We start from the raw sequence: 23,360 nt of genomic DNA on the forward strand, positions 1-23,360 counted from the left end.
GTATTTACAGCAAGAAAATATTAAATGAAGACGCCACAAAGTTAGAGTAGTGACAATTGGTAGTCCTGGAAAAACAGAATACTAAGGATGGGGTTTTGGTTAAGAATTTTAGTCCTGTCATTGTAGAATTTTAGAACTAGAACCTAAATGTAGAACCCTCTTAAAGCATTTAGGTTAAAATATGGTAATCAGTCAGCACATTATTAAGCTGAAAATATTTATCACTGCCCAAACCTTGGAAGCAGGAGAAGGTTGTGGATTTTGGCAATTCACTTAGTCAAGACTTGGACGGGGCTTTATATTTTCTTAGATTACGGGTTGCTGTCCTTGGAGGAGCTTGACAGGGCACCCAGCTTTACCAATTGTGTTCGCTTACACTGGAGCCAGCGGGTGGCCCAAGTGTGGAGATCTTTGGTCGGACTTGAAGGAAGCTGAATCTTACAACAGTTTCCTGAGCTAAGTTTTGTGGATGCTTGCCACTGGAAACAAGGGTGGTCTTTCCCCAGTCTCCTTTCCCCCAATCCAATCAAAGGCTGTATCTCATTGATACTTCTGAATCTGGAAAGGCATTAGTGGCAAGAAATCAAACACTTAAGAAAAAGCAATAACTGTAGAGTTCCAGGAATGATCTGTACTTTTATATAGGGACACCTCTTTTATATCTATCTACTGATGACGTTCAGACACATACGTGTGATAATTTAGGGTTGCACTGTTTATTGCAAAAATAGATCTTGTGCCTTAACTAGATAACATTGCTCATGTTAATTGTATCCCCAACCAACCAGGAGTTAGCACCATAAGTAAACATACCTTTCCCTCCTGCGTAGTTCTTAAGCTTTTATGTGTAATAGCCACCTTAAAATGATGGCATGACACTACCGGAAAATTCTCTTTCATTCGTAGAACTCACCATATTTGAGAATACCTAAGTCATAACTCTCTCATTGCCGTTAGAAAAGCACAAGAAAGAATGCAACAGGCAAGGGTTGCAGAAAATTGGCGGGACGTACACAGCAGACACAATGACTTCCTGATCCTGTCTGACAGTTTCTATACAAATTTCTACTATAAATCTCTCCTTATGGCCTTTTATAACAACAGCAGCCAAGATATATAACCATGCAAGTTTCCATCATCATAAATCCTGTTAATTGAGAAAATTTTTCCATCCGTTCCGAGTGAATGAAGATGTGGCTACCTTGAGTATGTGTGCATGATGCGTTGACCACCTATTCCAGGCAACTAGGCAGAGTGGTCGTTCATACCTGGCCTTTGGAGTCATATTTATATATCTAGGATAAAAATTTGATATTATATTTCCTAAGGATTATATTTCATAAGAGGCAGAAAATAGCATGGAAAATTCTTGTATTAATGTTTTATATTTTCTCCTTAATATTCTATAATTATTTTCCTCTTAAAACATGAGGCTTATGATCTAGCCAAGTCTTTAACTCTTTTTTGGCTCAGACACAACTGTTCTTTGTTACTGTTGTTATTTTCGTTACCCGTCTCCTTGATTTGTATTTTGAAAGGGCCTACCCCATTGTTGGGGTTCAATACGTACGTGCATGAGAGCTATCATGATTGTGCATCCAAACCTAATGCAAATCCTGCTTGTTACAGTGTAAAATTCTGTGATTATTGTCTAAGTAGACATCCTTATGCCAGGAAAAGTCAGACTGCTCTCTTTCAAAATGGCTTATTGCTACTTAAAGGAATTTTCGTTTCTACTTTGAAAACTGAGCTCTCATGAGACTTTCCTGATCACCATTTTCAGCTCCCTAGTTGGCCTGATGGCTCTGCACGTGTTATTTACCTTCTCTGAACTTCTATTTTGGAAACCGTAAGATGGTGACAGTTTTTCATTTGCAAAGTTATTTGGGGTCTTATCTCCACTTGGTTAAAGGCATGGGCTCTGGATTCTGGTAGACAGCAGTTAAGTTGTGTTTTTTTTCGCTGAGAGTGGCCTTGGGCTACTTACTAGCATCTCCGAGCCACAGTCTTTTGTAAAATGGTTTATGATGCTATCTGTTAAACATTTTTATAAAGAGTAAATTAAATAATGTACATAAATAATTTGTTAGCATTGTTCCATGAATATAGAAACTGCTCATTATTTTTGTCATTTATATTATTCATTTTATTTTAAAATATATGTACAGACTAGCATTATATTATCGTACTACTGAAGTACTTAAGTTGGGTCCTGTTTGTTTCATGGACTAGCTGGTCGAAAGGAAGTTGTTGGTAGCACTTGCATGCTGTCTTCTTGACGTGATTGCCATCAGGGTTTCACTAAAAAGTTACTGTGTTTACAATGGCCAGACGTCCTCAAGGAATGCTCATTATTAAATATTTTAACTTATATTAACAGTATTTTAATAATGAGCAGTTAGTATGTGGCATGATGATTCCCTGTGTATTCCCAGGATTTACAAAGCAAAAATTGAGGACTCATCGTTCATTGCATTTCTCCTATTTAATTACATCAATAGTTGTTTTACAAATTTTCCTTTGCAAGTCCCAACTTTTCCGTTTAACTTATTTTTAAGTTGCACAGAATACTCACATCGCTTAAAATTAATATATTTACTGAATCTAATCATATATACATAATGTTTGAGGGCCAATTGTATAGTCTCGGATATATAAAAACATTATACACTTTTAATCAAGGAGGAGGTGATACATGCTTCTTACTGAAGAGAAAATTTAAAGCTACTTTTCTTAACGATATAAATGGTCTTTGAATTATGTTAGTTAATGTATGTATCTGTCTCATATAACAGTCTAGTAACTGGGCTGAACTGCTCTATAGAAAAGTTACCATATAGAATGGTGGTTTATTTATTGAATTTTTCTTTCATGACACACCAGTCACCATGATGGAACATTTTGAAATAGCTTTATTTAGATATAATTTATATACTATATTATTCAGTTATTTAAAGTTACAGTCCAAAGGTTTTTAGTATAGTGTATTTACAGAAGTTTGCAACCATCACCACAATTTAATTTTGGAACATTTTATTCCCTAAAAGAAACGCCACACCCATTAGCTGTCATTCCTCATCCTCCCATCCCCCATCCCTAAGCAACTGCTAATCTACTTCATTTGTCTGTAGATTGCCTATTCTATACATTTCATATACGTGGATCATACAACACGTGGTTCTTTGTGACTGGATATTTTCACTTAGCGTACTGTTTTTAAGGTTCACCCATGTTGTGGCATATAAATGAAAGAATGCACAGACATTTGTTAGCGTGGCTCCATGAGTATAGAAAACTGCTAATGGTTTTTGTCATTAACATTATTCATAGTGTATTTCATTTATTTCACTGTATGAATATGTCACATTTTGTTCATCATCATGATGGGGATTTGGACTGTTTCTGCTTTTTGGCTATTAGCGTATTGTTGCTTTGAACATTTGTGTGTAAGTTTTTGGGTGGACATATTTTTTCATTTCTCTTGGTATAGAATTGTGAAGTTATATGGTAAACTTATGTTTCAGCTTTAAAGAAACTGCCAGACTTTTCTTAGAGTAGCTGTACCAATTTACATTTCCACTGGCAATGTATGAGGGGTCCAGTTTCTCCACATCATTGCTAACAGGTGTTATTGTCCGTACTTTTGATTATAGCCATTTTATTGGGTACGTAGTAGTATTTCATTGTGGTTTTTAGTTTGTATCTCCTTCATAACTAAGGATCTTGAGCATCTTTTTATCTACACATTGCCAGTTTTTATTCTTTTGAGTAAAGTCTGTTTAACATTTTTGCACAGTTTCTACTTGATGGAATATTTTAATCTAGTACTTATTGTGTTTGTTTTGTGGCTACTCATTTTTTCCTCAGGTAATGTTTTCTAATTATTTGCTAGGTATTATTAAGTAGTTATGCTCATCTATCAATTTGAGTAAAATGTAATTTTCTATGGTAACAATTTCTGTTTCTTTAGGTCACACTACAGAATAGAGTGGTATTGCAAAAAGTCAAACTATCCGTCTGCGTGCAACCACCGTTAGAATTGACTTGTGATCAGTTCACCTTTGAATTTATGAGTAAGTTTCTTGTTTTGGCTGAAAGTCTACCATGGTGTGAATTAAAAAAGAAATACTAGTTTGTCCATTTAATGGCTATGACTTTGTGTCTGAATGGTGAGACTGGGATCACACCAAAATCAGTGATTGTGTTGTTTTGCTTATGTTTTCCCTCTTAGCATCAGCATGAACATTCAGTCAATCGTTGTTGGGTCAAATTAATCTTTTAGGATTACAGATGTCTACGTGCTTCTCTGAACTTGTTGGACCTGTCATTGTTATTTATTTATTTATTTTTGAGACAGGGTCTCACTCTCATTGGCCCAGGCTGGAGTGCAGTGGCGTGATCATGGCTCATGCAGCCTCGACTTCTTGGGCTCAAGTGATCCTCCCACCTCAGCCTCCTGAGTAGCTAGGACTACAGGCATATACCATCTGGCTAATATTTTGTATTTTTAGTAGAGACGGAGTTTCACCGTGTTATCCATGTGGATCTTGAACTCCTGGGCTCAAGCAATCTGCCTGTCTTGGCCTCCCAAAGGCCAGATTACAGGCGTGAGCCACTGGCTCTGGCCTGTTTCTAAAATTTAGAAGGCTTAGTTTATTGGCGCTTCTCTAGTGATCTATTTACGGATTCAGTAATGTTTGAAGAACAAATCTGGGGTTTGGAGTTTGGCCTGAGTTTGAATCCTAGCTCTGATACTCACTTGATGTGTAACCTTGGATAAAAACTACTGTAGTAATCACTTGGAGCCTCAGTTATTTTAATCTGCAAAAAGACAATAACGATATTTGTCTTACAAGGTTGCTTTTAGGATGTAATTAAAAAGTAAATCTATAAAATATTCATCATAATGCTTAAAATAGTAGACATGTCATTAGTGGCAACTCTTAGTAAGATTTCTTCGTATAGAATCTCTCACTCCCAAATTGTCGTTAGTCCTGTTAACATGATCTTTGAATTACCTTTCAAGTCTTTTTTTTCTGTGTACTATAGCTTTTCTGCTAAGGCTTCTATCTCTTATTCATGAAGTCAAGAACATACCTTTCTTGTTTTGCCACCATGTAACCAACCCATAGCTGAGAGCCTACCATTAGTGAGAATTCAATATATCTTCGCAGAATGAATGAATGAATGACTGAGTGTTGTCACCTCATAGGTAATACCCAGCCATTGAACTTTTGCTCGCGTTTCTGATTTTGTATAATTCCAATTTGTCTTTCTAGAATACATTCTGAATAGTTTATTTTTTCCAGTTAAAAATCACTTATGGCTCTCTAATAGAGGTCGGGAGCCAAATATGTTAACCTAGATGAGCATGCGCAGTCTGCTCAGTGGCTGTTATATCCCTATTCAATCCCCCTCATCCATTTTCTCCTTCAGTCTGTTATGTTCTATGCATGATAAATTGCTATTTTCCTCCCACGTTCTCTTGCCCTTTGTGTACCGTTTTCTCTGTTCATCTTTGTAAAGAGCAGCAGTGATGTCTAATGCCAGATTCTTTGTACTTTGTTCTGGAGGCAGTTCCTAGTAGCTGTGCTACCTTAGGCAAGATTCTTCTTCTTCTTCTTCTTTTTTTTTTTTGAGACAGAGTCTTGCTCTGTCGCCTGGGCTGGAATGCAGTGGAGCAATATTGGCTCACTGCAACCTCCACCTTCTAGGCGTCACCATGCCCAGCTAATTTTTGGTATTTCTAGTAGGGATGAGGTTTCATCGTGTTGGCGAGGCTGGTCTCGAACCCTCTGGCCTCACATGATCCATCTGCCTAGGCCTCCCAGAGTGTTGGGCTTACAGGTGTGAGCCACTGCGCACGGTCTTAGGCAAGCTTCTTCATCTCCTGTATTCCAATTTTCTCATGCATAAAAAATGAGGACAATAATAGTAACAACCTCACAGGTTTGTTGTGATGATTTAATGAGTTACTTCGTGTAAAATGTACCTGGCATGTACCTGGCATGCGGTGAGGACTTATTAAATTTTAACTATTGTTAATAACAATTGCCCCAAATTATGTAATGTATATTATTTTTCCATTGCTTATAGCACCAGATTTGACTAGAACAGCAAGCTTTTCTGCTTATCTGAAAAGAAGTTACACACCATCTGAACTGGAAGGAAAGGCTGTGGTTTCTTATTCCAGACCAACAGGTAAACATACAGGCCTAATCATTCCTTTAAGTGGGTGGAGTTATGAGTTAACTGCTTAAACCTTTAAGATAAAAAAACATACTGTGAAATATAATTAAATGAGAACACGTTATTTTCTACTGTTAAGTAAAATTATATGTTCTCATTATTTTTATGTCTTATGAGTAGTTCATGAAAAGTCTATTTAGCTGATTTCCATATGTGATATTTGGTTCTCTCTTTTCAGATAAAAATTGGATACATTTTTATTCCTAACATAAGAATGTTATCTAGTCAGACTTTATTTATTTGAACTAAAGGCTAGTATTGATGCAGAGTTTTGCTCCTTAATTCAGCTAAATCCCGGTTCTTATTTCACGACCAGGAAGAATTAGGTATGCCGACACAGTGAAGAGTGGGGAAGGTGGAATTTTTAAGCAATAGGAAAGCTCTCAGCAAAGAGAGGGGTCCAGCAGGCAGGTTTCCACCTCACAGACTGAATGCTAGGGCTCCCACACATAAGCTGATGAGGCCAGGCTCCTCCCCTGCATAAGGTGCAAATTCCTAGTGGCTTCACCCCATTCGCCCAGTGCGCTTGCGGGCATGCCCAAGTAAGCCATAGGTAGTATAGGAAAAGGCAACATTCGATTGGCTGAGACATTATTTGGAAAGAATCAATTGGGAAAGGTCGGGCAAACAGGGGCAGAAGTTTTCCTTCTGGGTTTGGGTTTCATCCAGGATCAGCTGCGGTAAGCCTGAAGGTGACCTTTCACCGGGGACCTTCCCTGTTTGCCTAGGCATTTGTCTGCCGCCTGCCTCTTATCAGTATCAATTAGTAGAAAAGAATATTATAGATTGCTCCAACATTAGGGCAGTATTCAGAATTTTAGACACTGTTTCAGTGGCTAAATAAAACTCTTTAGCATCTTATGAGTTAAAATACTTAAGAACAGATCTTTTATTTTTATTTTTATTTTTTGAGACGGAGTTTCGCTCTTGTTACCCAGGCTGGAGTGCAATGGTGCGATCTCGGCTCACCGCAACCTCCGCCTCCTGGGTTCAGACAATTCTCCTGCCTCAGCCTCCTGAGTAGCTGGGATTACAGGCACGCGCCACCATGCCCAGCTAATTTTTTTTTTGTATTTTTAGTAGAGACGGGGTTTCACCATGTTGACCTGGATGGTCTCAATCTCTTGACCTTGTGATCCACCCGTCTCTGCCTCCCAAAGTGCTGGGATTACAGGCGTGAGCCACCGCGCCCGGCCCAGAACAGATCTTTTAAATCTTAGTCTGCATTTTTTCATCCATTTTTGACTATTATGCTTCTCTGTAAAAGACAGATTTAAAAGATTACAAATCATTGGTATTGGTTGAAAGCGAATTAGAAATTAACATTGAGAAAGTCTGCGAAATGCCAAGAGAAGCAAAACAAAACAAAACAAAACAAAAACCAGACATTATTAACAGTAGTATTTTTAAACATTTATTATAAAAAAGAGGAACTGGATTGACTTTAAAGGGGAATGTTAAAATAAAATAAAATTTAAAAGTAACTGGAAATATTAATATTATGTATTTTCCCTTTTGCTCAGTTTTTTTCATTTGATGCTCGACGTCATTTACATATTGAGTCTTTTTTCATTTGATGCTCGACGTCATTTACATATTGAGTCTTTTTTGCTGTTTGGCTAGATCATCACTTGTTTTTGTGTTTTTTTTTTTTTCCCTCATTTACACCAGAATAACACATTCTCACAGACTTCTGAGAATGGAAATATAAGCAAGTATATTGTTGGATTTTGTTTACTTATGTCATACTCTTCAGTTGTGAATTGACTTTACTTGTGTCTGCAGAGTTACTTAAGTCATCTGTGAGAATCTTGAAATTTTAATTTGTATTTTAAGCAGATATGTATCAAATTTGTGTTGTAACTTTACCACAGATAATTTGTTGCATTCTTTTTCTCCTATCCATTTTTGCATTGCCTGCAATGGATAGATCGAAATCCTGATGGTAAGTGTAAAGACAATTTAGAAAAAAATGAATTTCAGGACTGAAATTTGGTTGATGAATTGAATTGGTATATTACACCGTGAACGAATTCTTCTTATGGGCTGTTCTAGAGAAAGTTCTTTAGGAAGATACAGTGCCTTGATTCTGCTATGAAAAGCGTAGTAGAGATTTCCACAAAAAGCTGTCATTATTGGTTGTTTGAGTCATTAGAATGAATGAAATTAGGAGTCAGAATAGAATGGCTTTTTTGAAAAATATTAAAGGTGTTATTGACCACTTATTTCTGCAAGTCATTGGTTATTTAGCTGCATGCTTTGTTATTTTACTTAAAGAAAGAGTTTTAAAAAAGGGTGTTTGTTACTGAATTCTAAACTGTGTTTTTCTACATGGCCCAAGAGCTTCGCGTCTCTCTGATAAGAACAGTGTATGCATGCGGTCTGCGGGCCTATTCCTTGTCTTGGTCAGGAACGTTATCAAAGGCCTGACCTCCTCCGACTTGCTGGGGTCAGTGTTGTTACTCACCTTGTTTCCCCCAAATCTTTTGCTTCACTCTGCTATAATTCTGCTCATAATATGAGCTTAATTAAGTGTGTCCCTGAGGTTCTCCACAGGTGTTGAGCTTTTTGGGGGCAGGGATCAAGCACGCATCTTTGAACTGCATGCTAACAGAGTACATAGCGGGCACTACGAGTATCTCTGATTATTTTTCCTCTTAGATATAGACTTACTGTGGTAGTTTATCTTTAGTAGTTATTTTAAGATACATTTTAGATAGCAGTATCAATTAGTAATAATTAAATAAATATAATGAAATGATTTAAAGGTAGTGGCAATATTTACTCACGCAGTTCGGATGACACCAACAACCTAAGTTGCACAGCACATGTCATCTGGATGTCTGGAAAGTGGTATTTATATGGGAAGTGTTTTAATAGAACTAAATGTTTAGCTTAACAGCACATAGTATACTTGTCAAATTAGAATTTGGGTCATTAAAAATAACCCGATATAAATAATGAATATTTACATTTTAATTAGCGGCTAGATTGCATGTAATTGTTAAGATTTTAGACTGAACTTTGTGAAATATCATATTATTTAAATGATTAGTTTTAAGTTTTAAAAACATCAGTTAAGGTTATTGTTGAAAGATGTTTATTCCTTCTTACTGTAAATTGAGCCCAAACTATGAGGAAAAAACACACAATTTATGGAAATTGTAGTGTTTCAATAAAAAGTGAAAGCTGGTTTTAATAATCTCTTTGATACATTTTTAAATTATAATTAAGCTTTAGGGAGTGGAGTTGAACTATTCAGCGGCACCTAGTAGGCAAGAAAATAATATGTTGCCACTTAGATCTTACTTACACACAAGGCTTCCTATTTCAAAGACTGATCCATTTTATTGTCTTGATCTGTTCGGGCTGTATTGCAGATAAGTTGTTCTGCTTTTATACGTGGAAAAAGAGAGGCAAACGAGGTTTTATATTGTCCCATAAGGGTTAGTCTCCATTATTTCTGCATTAAAGTTACATGACGTGGGCAGTGTAAAACATGACTGCAGATGAAGCACAGTACGTAGCCAGACATAACAGGAAGGGATCAAGGAAGTTCTGGCTACCAGACATTGCTACTGCTTTGGGGTCCTTGTTTTCAATATGAAATTACTCTAGCAGGCCCCTGGAAAGAGTTCCAAAGGCATTATATAGATGTGTAATATATAGGTATGGTTATTTTACTCATATATATGTATTTTTCTATGTTCTTTCTTCTTTCATTTTTTTAAAGCACATTTTGGCTTCCAGTGTGACAGTGATACTGGGCTTTTGGGTGTGCCAGATGTAATTAGAAGTCTCTTCCTAGAAAAAAGATGTTCTGTTAGAACTAGTTTTGAGAGAATATTCTCTCTGGGTGTTAAATAATTTCGTGATTAATTGCCCCATAGTAGTTACGACTGTCCATTTCCTCTAGTAGGTTAGGGAGGGAAGTGTTTGAAGGAGAGGTGATTATATCTGGTAAAAGAAAATGCAGAACAACGTCAGTCTGATGAATGAATAGGCTAATACTGGAGTAAAATAAATGACAAAAGTTTCCTTTTTCTTAACATAGCACTCAGAGAATTCAGTAAGACCGATGTAGAGACGACCTTGCCAACTATGTAGAGAAAATATCACTGATGGTAGACGAAGTTAGGACTAATTAGTCTCTTTCAACTAAGTTGAAAGCTGTTGTACTAGCAACTGTGAAACGTCTTTAAATACATGTAATTCTTCTCCTTTTTATTACAAACACACACCCACACATGTCTCTATGGGTCTTTGGCTTCAGGTTCTTAGACACAATTACAGCCTGAAGAGTAATTGGTAGCCAAATTCACACTTCAGGTTTCTTAAGAAGGCGTAAATCCTGGTAGAAGTGTGCCTCTGATAAACCCCACATCTAAAAACCAGAGATTGAATTGTAAAGTCCTTGGATTTTAATTTGATAGTGTTATAAAGTAGTGACATTCTAATTTTTCTTTTAAGGAATGGTTTCCATAGACTGCTTTCTTAAGGATTTCATAACTCTTTTTTTTTCCCTAATGCTAAAACTTTTTGAGCTGCTATCATTTAAAAAATAGCCATAATCATTTTATTAAGTATGAGTGTCATCATTTTTCAAAGTAATATTTTCCAAATGTCTTATGAAACAGGTTTGTAATTCCTGCAGAGAAAAGATATTCTGGAGGGGCTCTACAAACCTCAGCAACTGCAAAACATTGCCCTCGTGTGATATTGTCATTCACTGATCTAGCTAAACTGTAAATTGAGTTATAATGTATTTTCCTTCTTGGGTTTATTAGTGCTTTCAATCCATTTGTTTCTATTTCTGAAAACTCATATACACTACCAGTTTCTGTAGCACTGAGTTTTTGCAGATTTAGGGTAATAGTCTTCAAATATATAGGTCCAGTCACTTAAAGGCAATGTTGTTGATTATGTTTTATTTTATTTTTTTAACTGTGAATTTAGTCGGTACCTGGTCCAAGTGGAGCAGTGGCCACAGTGTTAGCAGTATAGTTTTAGAGGAACATTCACAGCCAAATTTTGGTTTGAAAAATTAGCTCAGAATTTGGTTAAAATTATATAGAAGATAGTTTCTTTTTTTTGCACATACAGAATTTGTCAGAAGAGGAAGCATTGGTTTTTGTTGTACTAGTCATTAAAAATGAAGAAGATGGAAATAAGTTTCAGTTTCCTTTTTCTTTCCAGACCATATCTATTAATTGATGCAATCTACAATTTTTTCTACAATTTACTTATTGTAGAAGAAACATACTCAGTGGCTGTATCTCCATAATTTGAGGATATATAGAATATATGGAAATTTCCTCAAAGTTGGAGAAATTAGTGTTTTGTAATTTTCTTGTGGTGATATTGATAGTTGTGCTTCGTGCCGTATCTTACATCATGTTACCGTAATATTTTGAGTCAAAACATCTCATCATTGTAAAGTACAAATACACATGCCTCTAAAAACCTCACAGAATGTCATGAAATAATACCCTGGGACTTTTCTTAGGAGACTCCTAGTTTGCATCTAGGATTCCAGGAGAAGTGAATTTAACATCTGTTGGTTATGAGCAAAAAATGAGCTATGTAAAACTTGATGGATAATAGATTATATTGAAGAGAATGACAAATATGTTCCACATGCTCTGAAAAAGTATTTAATTGACCTCATATATCAATATGCTTGCCATTGTTGGTGATTTCTCACTATCCTAGTGAATAAGTAGGACTGAAAAGTGTACTCCCTGCTTGGATGTGGAGTAAGCCGTACAATTCCAATTGACTTTAGCAAAATATATTGCTCATTCCAGGGGTCCTGCTTCGGGATCATGTCTCCAAAATAACTGCTTCTGCTTTTGCTATTTTTAAGCTGCTCACTGACTCCTCTATAAAGAAATAAAGGAATTAATGTGTGGATTCATCAAGTATAGTTAGAACATTTTGGGTTTTCAATTTTTCGACAGCAATATGGCATGACGTAGGCTTTTTATAGGTTACCTTTCATCTTAGCCAGTCCAAAACGGTGTTCTAGGAAAAAAAGGAGCGAACACTAGCGTTTTAGAATTGCTTTTCTAGATATATAAGTAGAGAGCCTAATTTTCTTTGGTTTTAATTTCATTTTCTGTAAAAATATTGAAAATGAATTTGAAATATTTTATAAAAATTCTAAAATGAAAGTGTTCATTGTAATATATTGTTACCTATTTCAGTATGCATGTATGAGTATTAAAATAGTTTGACAAAGGAATGACAATGTAAGCCTTCCAAAATGTCACTCAAGGTGATATGTAAAGTTAAATGGCTTGAGAAAAATATAATTCATATAAAGGCCATATTCTACATATTACTGTGTAAAATGGACATGGATTTCAATAGAACTTGAGAAGGGCAAATCCTGCTTTCATGCTCAAAATTTAAATCTTCATCAAGTAAAAAAAGCTAAAGATTGAAAATGTTTTTGAGTAGAGAAATTTTTAGATATGGTAATATAGTCTTACTGATATGATAGAAACTTCATATTCTTTGCTCGTGTTTGCTGTTAGTCTTGGATTAGGGCTAGAGCTCTGCAGGTCTTAAAGGCTAAGTTCAGTAATTGAATGTAAGTAACTGTAATATGTTATATAGTGTCCAAATGTGATGATTTAAAAAATGTGATACTACTAAAGGTCTCATGTCTACGCGTCTTTTAAAATTTTATTTGCGCCTTGTACCTTTGGAAAAATAGTAGTGACAAATGAATCCTGATAACAATTCACAGTGACTTTAGCTTTGTTAAACAAAGGAGGCGGGCAACAAACAAACCAGGATATGTTGCTGCTCAAACTATTAGTAGTACAATTTCTTTTTGCCAAATTATTTGTAAGTCTATAAATCTACGTATCTCTCTTGTATTTCAGGCATTCCTCGAGTTATCCAATGTAAATTTAGACTTCCCCTAAAGTTAATTTGCCTCCCATGTCAGCCTTCAAAAACTGCAAGCCACAAAGTGACTATTGATACCAACAAATCTCCGGTCAGTCTTCTTGGTCTCTTCCCAGGTAAGACTTTTGAAATAACATGCCTGCAGTATAAAAAATGCTGAGAATTTAGAATGGAGTCCTTCATCAGCAGATAATGATGGGGTAATTATCAGATCATTGTTGAGTCAGAGTATAAAAATGCCTCAAGGATTTTTCCCTCCTTTGCCTGTTCAAAGGTGAATAGCTTGTATTAACGAGGTAATAAGGCGTTCCTTTTAAGTTTGATTAAAATTATTATAATCATTATTTTGCTGCAGTATTCAGAAATGAAAACATAAAATGTTTCTCTTTAGACTGACTTTTTTTGACTTGGAATGTAAATATTTATTATTCATCTTTATTGCAGGTTTTTGGATATATCTGTCTTCTAAGTATATAAATACTATTTATCTTCATTGTAGGCTTTTGTATATTTACCTTTTTAAAGGTATACTTATGTCTCTGAAAAGTAATCTCATAAGTAGATGCTCTTTTATTCTGCCGCCGGCATCAGCTAGAGTGTGGGTGAATGTTCACCCTGTGCCTCTGGTTGTTTAGAATGGTTTTGTATCTAATGCTTCAATATCACAGTGAACATTTGGGGTAATTGGTGTGACTTTCTTCAAGTGTCAGTTTTTCTTTCTGAGCAGCTTAGCAACTAAAGAGGCTTTGATTGGATAGAACATCCTTAGTAACACAGATTTTTAGTGTGTCATGTCATTAACTTTCTTGATGGGGTAGAGTTGAAGAATAAAATCTGGGAATTTAATCAACCATTTTAAATCCTTCATTAAAAATCAGCACTGGTGGCTATGATGCATCCTCACCTCTGCATTAGTGGATAAGATTTAGGATACAAACAATACTTCCCCCAAGATTCAGAAATTTATGGTAAGTCAACTTTTGTGTTATTACAGTGGTTAAAATTTATTTTTTTATCAATTTGCAGTATTTCAAAAATTTTATTTATTTGTAGCTCTGAAAAATATCCAAAATTTAATATTTTATTATAATTATTCTATTCTTAAGTGTGAATTGAATTTGGATATATTTGTGTGTGTATGTGTATATATATGTCCATATATATGTGTGTGTGTGTGTATATATATATGTTCATATATATATGTGTGTGTATATATATACGTTCATATACGTGTGTGTTATATATGTGTGTGTGTATATATATTGTTAGCAAAATATTTTTTACTTTTTGGGTTCGTTCTTTCTCCCATCTCTTCTCTTCTTTTACCTCCTTATTTTTTAGTCAATTTCTTGTAACAAACTTGGATTATGAAAAGTGCAGACTCACTACCTTTTGTAACATCTTGCACAAACTTATTAGTTTCTTGGGTCTCCTGTACTACCTTAGGAACATAGTTGGAAATTGTACGAATAACAGCGAATTTATTGGTGGCTTTGAAAAATGTTTAAGCACCTGACTTCTGAGGAACAGTTTATCTTTACTGTAGATAAATGGAACCCAGTTAGAGATTGAATAAAAATGAGTGCCTTTGAGCAGAAAGGTAATCTCCATGAGATAGGATTTGGATCATGTGTCTAAAGAAAGCTTAGATGACTTATCCATTTTCCTCCTGGTTTTGGGCTCAATTGTTTTGATGTCATAATGCTTATCAGCATGTATTTGCTTCTTACCCACTTTAGGAATGGGACACAGTAACCATTTAAAAAAAAATTTCTTCTGGGGTCCAATATATATGATATAGAGTGGTTTTTAAAAATAATTCCTGGATTCATATTCATGTTAAGCATACTGAATGGAATCATGTGCTTATTTAAAATACGTATCACTTCACTCTTATAAAAGTAAGACTGAGATAAAATTGCCATTGCAAATCTTCTATTTTTTTAACTGAAAAAAGCAAAATTAATGAGCTTTCTTGAGAAAAAATATATAGAGAAGAAATAAAACAACTTTTACTCAACATGTCTTTCCATTTGTTTATTCCAGTTCTCTTGCTGGGAACAAATATAGGTAGAGTTAAAATAGCTTTAACTTTTCTTATTACAAAAGAAATGTGAGATTTAGAAAATGTGGATAACCAAAAGGAAAAAAGCGAATGTTACTAGTAATTCTACCATCTAGCAATAACTTTTTATGTTTCAGTACAGTTTTCTAATCTTTAAAGAAGTACTTTTTCTAAGCATTTATCCCCAAAAAGAAAAATTTTACCTGCCATACTGTTTTTTTTTTTGAGACATCTTTTAACGTCATTAGATATTTTTGTTACATGATGTTAATGATTGCATAGTATTCTATCATAAATCCATACCATAAAATCATTTGACTGGCATTATGCTTTTAGATATACATGTTGTTTTTAGTTTACTAATACTATAAATTCACCTGTGATGAACATTGTTGTAACAATACTTCTTTAAATTTATTACAGTTTATTTGATGAATATTTAAAAGTGAAATTGCTGGGTCAAAGAAGGAATCAGAATGTTTTTAAAGCTTCTGAAATATAGTGTGAAATTGACTTCCTTAAGGAATACCAGTTAACCCTAACAAGGATGTTTGAATAAAGGTGTCTAATACCCAAATCCTTGCCAACAGAGAATATTATAATTATAAAAACCTTTTAATATGCTTAATAGTTATATAGAAAACATTTATTTACATATATAAATAGCTATCTGGGGTGCTTCTGGCACCCCAGAAAAGTGAATTAAGCAATGAAAACTTTTTTTTTTTTGAGACAGTCTCATTCTGTCATTTAGGTTGGAGTGCAGTGGCACAATCATGGCTTACCGCAGCCTCTACCTCCTGGGCTCAGGTAATCCTTTCACTTACCCTCCACAGTAGCTGAGACTGCAGGCATGTACCATCATGCCTAGCTAATTAAAAAACATTATTTTGTAGAGACAGGGTCAAACTATGTTGCCCAAGCTGGTTTTGAACTCCTAGGCTCAAGTGGTCTTCCCATCTTGGCCTCCTAAAGTGTTGGGATTACCGCACCTGGCCAAGGTATTTCTTTATCGCGCATAAAGAGGAACCCGTAAGTGGGCAGCGGAAGCTGTGGCAGTGTTCATGGCTGTTACCAAAGACCCAGCATTTTTTCTTTCTTTGTAATCTGCCGTCTTTAGTGCGTTGACTAGTTCCATGGCAATACGGTATGTGCTTCAGCTTCAGGCATCGTATCTGGTTGCAAGGTAGAAGGAGGGGAAGAAATGGCTGTATAGTAATGGTGTTCACTTTTATCAGAAAAGCGTGTTTTCCAAAGATTCCCTGGGAAACTCAGTAGCCATAATGCTGTCGTGTGGCTTCCTCTAGCAGTAAAAGAGGCTGAGAACTAAACGGGCTGGAGAAAAGGGGGCTAGGAACATAGGTTAAATTACCTGACCATCAATGTATGTCATATCAGTAGTTTTAGATAAAAACTTTGCTTAAATGTAATTAACAGATAAAGTGTCATTTGATAATAGTCTTTTATGTTGCTCAAGTATATTCCTACATTGGCTTGTCATATATTCATATTTTTCTGGTTACATACATAATATTCCATTATTTGAAGGTGTCATGTACAGACAGTTTTATTTTTGTACTTCTCTGTTTCTCTTAGGAGAAATTCTTTGGAGACAAATGCTTGAGTTAATGGATATGAATATTTGAAATCTTTATTCAAATACCAGCTGCCTTCCAGAAAAACTATATCAGGTTATACTCCCAGCATCAAGGTTCATGCCCATGAGAGCAGCTGGATTCATTAAGTCTTTAAAAATTTTTGACATTATTAGCTAAAAAATTACATTTCATTTTTAACCTGCTTTTCTAAATTACTTGTTAGCATAGGTACAATTTTCTTAACGACTTGCATTTCTTCTTTTCATTCTTTCTTTTAAGGTTTATATGTTTAGGTTTTGTGTGTGTGTGTGTGTGTGTGTGTGTGTGTTCGGTGGTTTACTCTGGATCACAGCCACAAGCTGAGTATTTGGTTCTGTGGGTTTGAGGCTAGAATTGACATTGCACAGATAATCTGAAGCATCTCAAAATGAGTAGTTTTGCTTTTAAATGGCTCCAGGTTTGTAGTGATCACAGGAACCTGGAGGTAGCAAAATTAAAAACTTTGTGAGTTTAATTGTTAAGTATTGGCTTTGAGGAATGTGATATTTTACTTGATTTGATACATAAGCTGTAACCAAAAGGGAAATACAAACGTTTGTAAGAATTTACTAAAGAACATGATTTCAGATGTGGATGTTGTAGAAGTATTTGCCTCAATTTGGATGGCAGTTTTGCATATGGAAGGAAGAAAATTTTAAAAGAATTGAGGGAAATAGCATGATAAATATAATTATGTTTATCAAATTAATCATCCAAAAAATGGGGCCTAAATTATCTTTAGCGCCTTTCTCTAATTTCATGGTGAGTTGATTTGGGAGAGGAATATCCCACATCTAGGTAGTAAAATTTCTTAATTACTTTCCTCATAGTTTCAGGTTTTCATGTTATGCTAGGAATGATCTCTATTCTAAGATTATAAAATATTTACTTATTTTTTCTGGTACATTTTAATGCTTCTTTTATTTGCAGACACACCTTCAATGCACATTTTTGTGCCTTTTAAAAAGCCTATTTGAAGTGTAACTTTTGTACAGTAAATTACACATTGAAGTATATAATTTTGAAAAGTTTTGATTTCTGTTTTTATCTGTGCAACCATCTCAACAGTTGAGATGCTGAATATATCCATCACTGCCAAACTTTCCTCTTGCCTACTAGTAATCCCTTAGCCTGCATCCCAAGCAACTGCTGATCTGGTTTCTGTTATAGACATTAACTTGCATTCTCTAGAATTTTATAAAATGGAACTATTATAGTATGTGTTTTTTTTCATTTGTCTTCTTTCACTCCTTTATTTGATATGTGATTTGCAAATAATTTCTCCCAGTCTGAGGCATGTATTTTCATTTTCTTAACAGAATCTTTGGAAAAGCAGTTCTTAATCTTGATAAATGCATTTATCAATTTCTTAATGAATCATAATTTTACTGATATGTCTAAGAAATCTTTCCTAATCCAAGGTCACAAAGTTTCTCTCTCTTTTTTTGGTAGAAGTTTTTTAGTTTTAAACTTTACATTTAAGTGTCTTCTTCATTTTGTACTGATATGTACGTGTGGTGTGAGGTATAGGTGACATTCATGTTGTGCATCTGGGTGTCTAATTGTTACAGCACTATTTCAAAGACTGTCCTTTTCCGCTGAATTTCCCTTTCAACTTTGTTGAAAATCATCTGACCACATTTATGTGGGTGTATTTCTGTTTTCTTAATTTTGTTCCATTGATCTCTTTGTCTCTTGCTATACACCAATAACATTGTGTTTCGATCACTGTAAATTTATAACAAGTCTTGAAGTCAAGTAGTGTAATTTCTCCAACTTTATTCTTCTCAAAGTTGTTTTGGAGATTTAGGTCCTTTGCATTTTCATATGAATCTTAGAATCACCTTGTAAATTAAACTGGCTGTTAGGATTTTGATTGGGATTGGGCTTATATCAATTCCATAAATCAATTTGGAGAGAATTGGTATCTTAGCAATATTGAACATGGTATAAATTTCTCTCTTTAGTCTAGTTTCATAAGATGAAAGTGCATACTGTCATTCATTTATTTACGGCCTATTTTGTTTCTCTCTGTGAGGGTTTGTAGTTTTTCATGTACAGGTTTTACACATCTTTTGTCAGGATATCCCTATTTCATTTATTTTTATGCTATTGTATTTTATTTCCATTTCAAATTGTTCTTTGCTAATACACAGAAATACAATTAGTTTTCCTTTCTTTTGAGATGAGGTCTCAGTCTGTCGTCCAAGCTGGAGTGCAGTCATGTGTTCCTGGCTCTCTGCAACCTCTGCCTCCTGGGTTCAAGCAATTCTCCTGTTTCAGCCTCCCGTGTAGCTGGGACTACAAGCACATGCTACCATGCCTGGCTAATTTTTGTATTTTTAGTAGAGACAATTTCACCATATTGGTTAGGCTAGTCTCGAACTCCTGACCTCAGGTGATCCACTCTCCTTGACCTCCCAAAGTGCTGGGAATACAGGTGTGAGCCGCCATGCTTAGCTATGGTTCGTTTTCTTATATCAATCTTTTATCATGCAATATTGTTAAATCACTTTGGGGCTTTATTAACTTTTTTGTAGATTTAACCAGTCAGGGTTTTCTATATAGATGATCATGTTATGTGCAGATGAAAACAGTTTTACTTCTTCCTTTCCAATCTGGATTGTTTGTTTTTGCTTGCTTTTTGCCTTGGCTAGAACTTCTGGGACAATGTTGAATATAAATGGTAAGAACAGACATTGTCTTTCACTGTTAAGTATGTTTTAGCTATAAGCAGTTTTTAGATGTTTTTTAACAGGGTGAGGAAGTTGCCTTCTATTCCTAGGTTGCTGAGATTTTAAAAACGAGTGGATATTGCATTTTTTTTTCAAGACTGCTTCTACATCAACTGGGACATTCTTATCATTTTCTTCTTTATTTGGTTAAATATGGTAGATTACATTAATTAATTTTTAATGTCAGACCAGCCATACATTCTTGAGGTAAATTATAGATGGTCATGAAGCATTATCTTTTCACTATATCTTTAGATTTAATTTGCCAAACTGTATTTTAGAATTTTTATTTCTAAGTTCATGAGAGAAATTGATCTGTAATTTAGTTTTCTCCATAGTTATGTGACTAATTTTTACTCCATTAACATTTTATGTTTTGATTGTTATGAGTTTTTTATATCTGGATATTTCTACTTTTCTCCAGATTTGGAAGGTTTGCTCTTATTGTTTCTCTTGAAGCTGTTCCATAAATCTTGCAGGCTTTCTTCTTTCCTTTCATTCCACCACCCCACCTCCGTATTCTCTAATAATCTAACTTTGAGTTCACAGATTCTTTCTTCTGCTTGATCAGTTCTACTTTTGATGTCCTTCCTTCCTTCCTTCCTTCCCTCCTTCCTTCCTTCCTTCCTTCCTTCCTTCCTTCCTTCCTTCCTTCCTTCCTGCCTTCCTGCCTTCCTGCCTTCCTGCCTTCCTGCCTTCCTGCCTTCCTGCCTTCCTGCCTTCCTGCCTTCCCTCCCTCTTCTCCCTCCCTCTCTCCCTTCTGTCCATCTTGCTCTGTCATCCAGACTGGAGTACAGTGGTATTATCATGGCTAAGTGTAGCCTTGACATCCTGGGCTCAAGCAATCCTCTGACCTCAGCCTCCCAAGTAGCTGGAACTACAGGTGCATACCACCACACTTGGCTAATTTTCTTATTTTTTGTAGAGACAAGATTTTACTTTGCTGCTTGAACTCCCGGGCTCAAGTGATCTGCATGTCTCGGCCTCCCAAAGTGCTAGGATTACTGGTGTGAGCCACAGTGCTCAGCTGTTTTCATTTCATTCATTGTATTTTTTTCAGCTCCAAAATTTGTTATTCTCCTAAGTTTTTTGAACTGTTTCTCTTTTCTTTTTTCTGGTTTACCAAGCTTTCTGAAAACAATACTTTTGAATTCTTTGTTAACCTGTAGATGTCCATTTCTTTGGGGTCAGCCACTGGGAAATTATTGTGTTCTTTTGGTAGCGATGTGTCTTCTTTGTTTTTCATGTTTCTTGTTGCCATACTTTGATGCCTGCACATTTGGTGGATCAGCCTCCTCTTTCCAACTTCGTGTGCTGATTTTAGTATGGAAAGACTTTCTTTGGGAGGGTCAAGGCTGCTGGCAATATGAGGTGTAGAGGCCCTGGCCCTGGCAAGGGCATAACAATGTAGACTGTGTGCACCTCTATTAGCTAGGGTTGGTGTTGGTAAAGATTGCGGGTATCCTCAGTTTCCAACTCTGTGAGTGTTCTCAGCGATAGTGAGGGCTGTTTGGATCTTTACTTCCAATCTTTTTCTCTTCCACCAGGGAAATCATGGCCAAGGGGATCCCCCTTGGCACTCTTGACTGGCATGTGGGCCAGTTTCCAGTGCATGATGAGTGGCACCTATGGAAATGCCATGGAGTCAAGTCCTGCAGCATGGGCATGTGTAAAGGGACTTTGGCTCTGGGCTTTGGGTAGTAAAGGCACCAGTACCCAGAGAAGAGGAACCCCCATTGCTCTGTTGGTGATGATATGTGAGGCATTAGTGTTTATGAAACAGCTGGGGCGCCCAAGATGGGAGCATGGATTTTGTTACTCTGACTCTAGGGTACAGGATGGGGCCTTGTCGTCTATGGCAGATGATGTAATGACTGAACCACAGGAACACGCAGAGAGACCTTAGCTCTAGGACCTCGGGTGTGAGCTGGCTCACTATGGTGGGAGCTCTGGTATGTGAGACGTGGTTGGGCCTAGTGCAGCCACAGAGCCAGTGTCTGAAGTATGCACATTCCTGAAGTGACTGGCCTGGGGGTTAGGGGAATGTGCAAGGTCTGGAGAGGTGGTAGTTTTGGTCCTGGGGTGGTACAACAGCAACTACTTCTTGAGCAAGGGAATGTAGGGCCCTGCCTTCCTCTCTCGGGTTCCCTGGTAAAAATGGCTGTTGGTTACCTCAGTGGCAAAAGATGCTGGTGTTTTCTCTGGAGCTGGGAACCATGCAAGTTCCCACTCCATGGCTGTCACCAACCCCCCGTTGCCTCTATTCTTTGTCACCAGCCATTTGTAGGCATCTTAGGTATGCTGATACAACCAGCAACATTTGCTCTGCATTGCTGGAGCTTAATGGGCCCTTGAGCTCTCACAGGGCTATTCTGGTTTTTAAATAGCTGTCTTTCTCTCACTCTATTTTTTGCCAGGGATAAAGACTGGTGTCCCCTACTTTACCATCTTGGTGACGTCTTTTACCACTACGATGATGTTTAATATTTCTTTTGTCTGTCAAGTTGTTTGTAAATTGGTAAATTGGGTCTGGAGCTAGCAGAGTCAAGGTCAATTATTTTGACCAGAGTTCTTCATGCGTGGTAGTATAGACGTTCAGCAGAGGGTACATAATATTTGTCTTTTTTTGTGTGTGATGGTAACAGCTGTTGGTATTCAATGCTGAGATCCATTAGTTCACTATAGGCTGAAAAATAGATATTGGATTGCTTTCATACTTTCTTCATTTTTTAGCTGGAATATTTCTATACAGACAACCTTTCCTTTAACTAATAGTGGTTACATGGTACAGTATGAGTACGGTCTTCAGGATAAATGCTGGGTTCTTTCCCTTTATTACTATTTTAAAAAATATTTTAAATAAATAGAGTTTAAAATGAATAATGTCAAATCTCTAATATTCTTCAATAGTGACTATTTGTTGTTACTTTGTTTTTAAGTCTCTGTATGAACTCCTGCCTTTAAACATATTTGATGTGTTTTACTCCATTGCCATTATTATTTTCTTTTATACCCAAATATTTTTATCTCTGGCCGGTAGTAGTCTCTTTAAGCTGTCTTTGAAGTCCTTTTTATAAAACCCTACTGGTTCGCTGATAGCTTCCTTGCTATCTGGTGTGAAAAGATATTCTAGGTTCATCTTGTGCATATTCTGCCTCATATTTGGAATCAACCATTATAAGAAATGAAATTAAATGGTTCCTGAGTTTTATTGTAAGGCAGAAGTTTCGTTAATTGGAAGCTACTATGGAAATCAAAGTTAATGTATTATATTTCACACATGGAGTTTATACATGACTAGTGACATAAACAACACCCCTCATCAACTAAGATTTCCATTTCAAATGTGTTAATTCTGCCTTCTGCTTAGGTAAAGTGATTTCTCTCTTTCTCTACAGGCTTTGCCAGTCAGTCAGATGACGATCAGGTGAATGTAATGGGTTTCCACTTCTTAGGAGGTTCCCAAGTTACTCTTCTTGCTTCCAAAACTTCTCGTAAGTAAAACCATGTTCTCACTGCTTTGTAAACTTTTTTTCTCCCACGTCACAGAGCATCCTCACATCAGTGATTCCTGCAAAGCACTATATTCAGGTAGATTTCAGTAAATAAAAGCCATGTTAAGTATATAGGATGTAAAAGCTGTGAAGTTAGGATTGTGTTTTATTAGAGAACACTGATGTTGCCATGATTACCTTACCGTGATCTAAATTTCACCAAAAATCAGACAGGCAACTGATATATTCACTTTATCTGAGT

At 36.0% G+C, this 23,360-nt stretch overlaps 1 protein-coding gene across 44 annotated transcripts in view; it reads left to right on the forward strand.

The window, feature by feature from the left end:
* The window catches only part of BBS9 (Bardet-Biedl syndrome 9), a 749,186-nt gene that overhangs the window by 225,850 nt on the left and 499,976 nt on the right, over positions 1-23,360 (forward strand). For 24 of the 44 annotated variants that reach the window (XR_013523801.1, XM_078342175.1, XM_054236977.2 and 21 more), the window contains 5 exons: positions 3,971-4,073; positions 6,097-6,201; positions 8,180-8,194; positions 13,143-13,283; positions 23,003-23,098. Coding sequence is in view for 43 of the 44 variants with exons in the window: in XM_078342175.1 (XP_078198301.1) it covers positions 3,971-4,073; positions 6,097-6,201; positions 8,180-8,194; positions 13,143-13,283; positions 23,003-23,098 (460 nt within the window). In the remaining variant the exon portion in view is untranslated. The remainder of the gene's footprint in view (positions 1-3,970; positions 4,074-6,096; positions 6,202-8,179; positions 8,195-13,142; positions 13,284-23,002; positions 23,099-23,360) is intronic. The other 20 variants (XM_078342178.1, XM_078342166.1, XM_078342168.1 and 17 more) reach the window with 1 other exon arrangement.

This window comes from Callithrix jacchus, chromosome 11, assembly GCF_049354715.1.
Source record: "Callithrix jacchus isolate 240 chromosome 11, calJac240_pri, whole genome shotgun sequence".
NCBI lineage: Eukaryota > Metazoa > Chordata > Mammalia > Primates > Cebidae > Callithrix > Callithrix jacchus.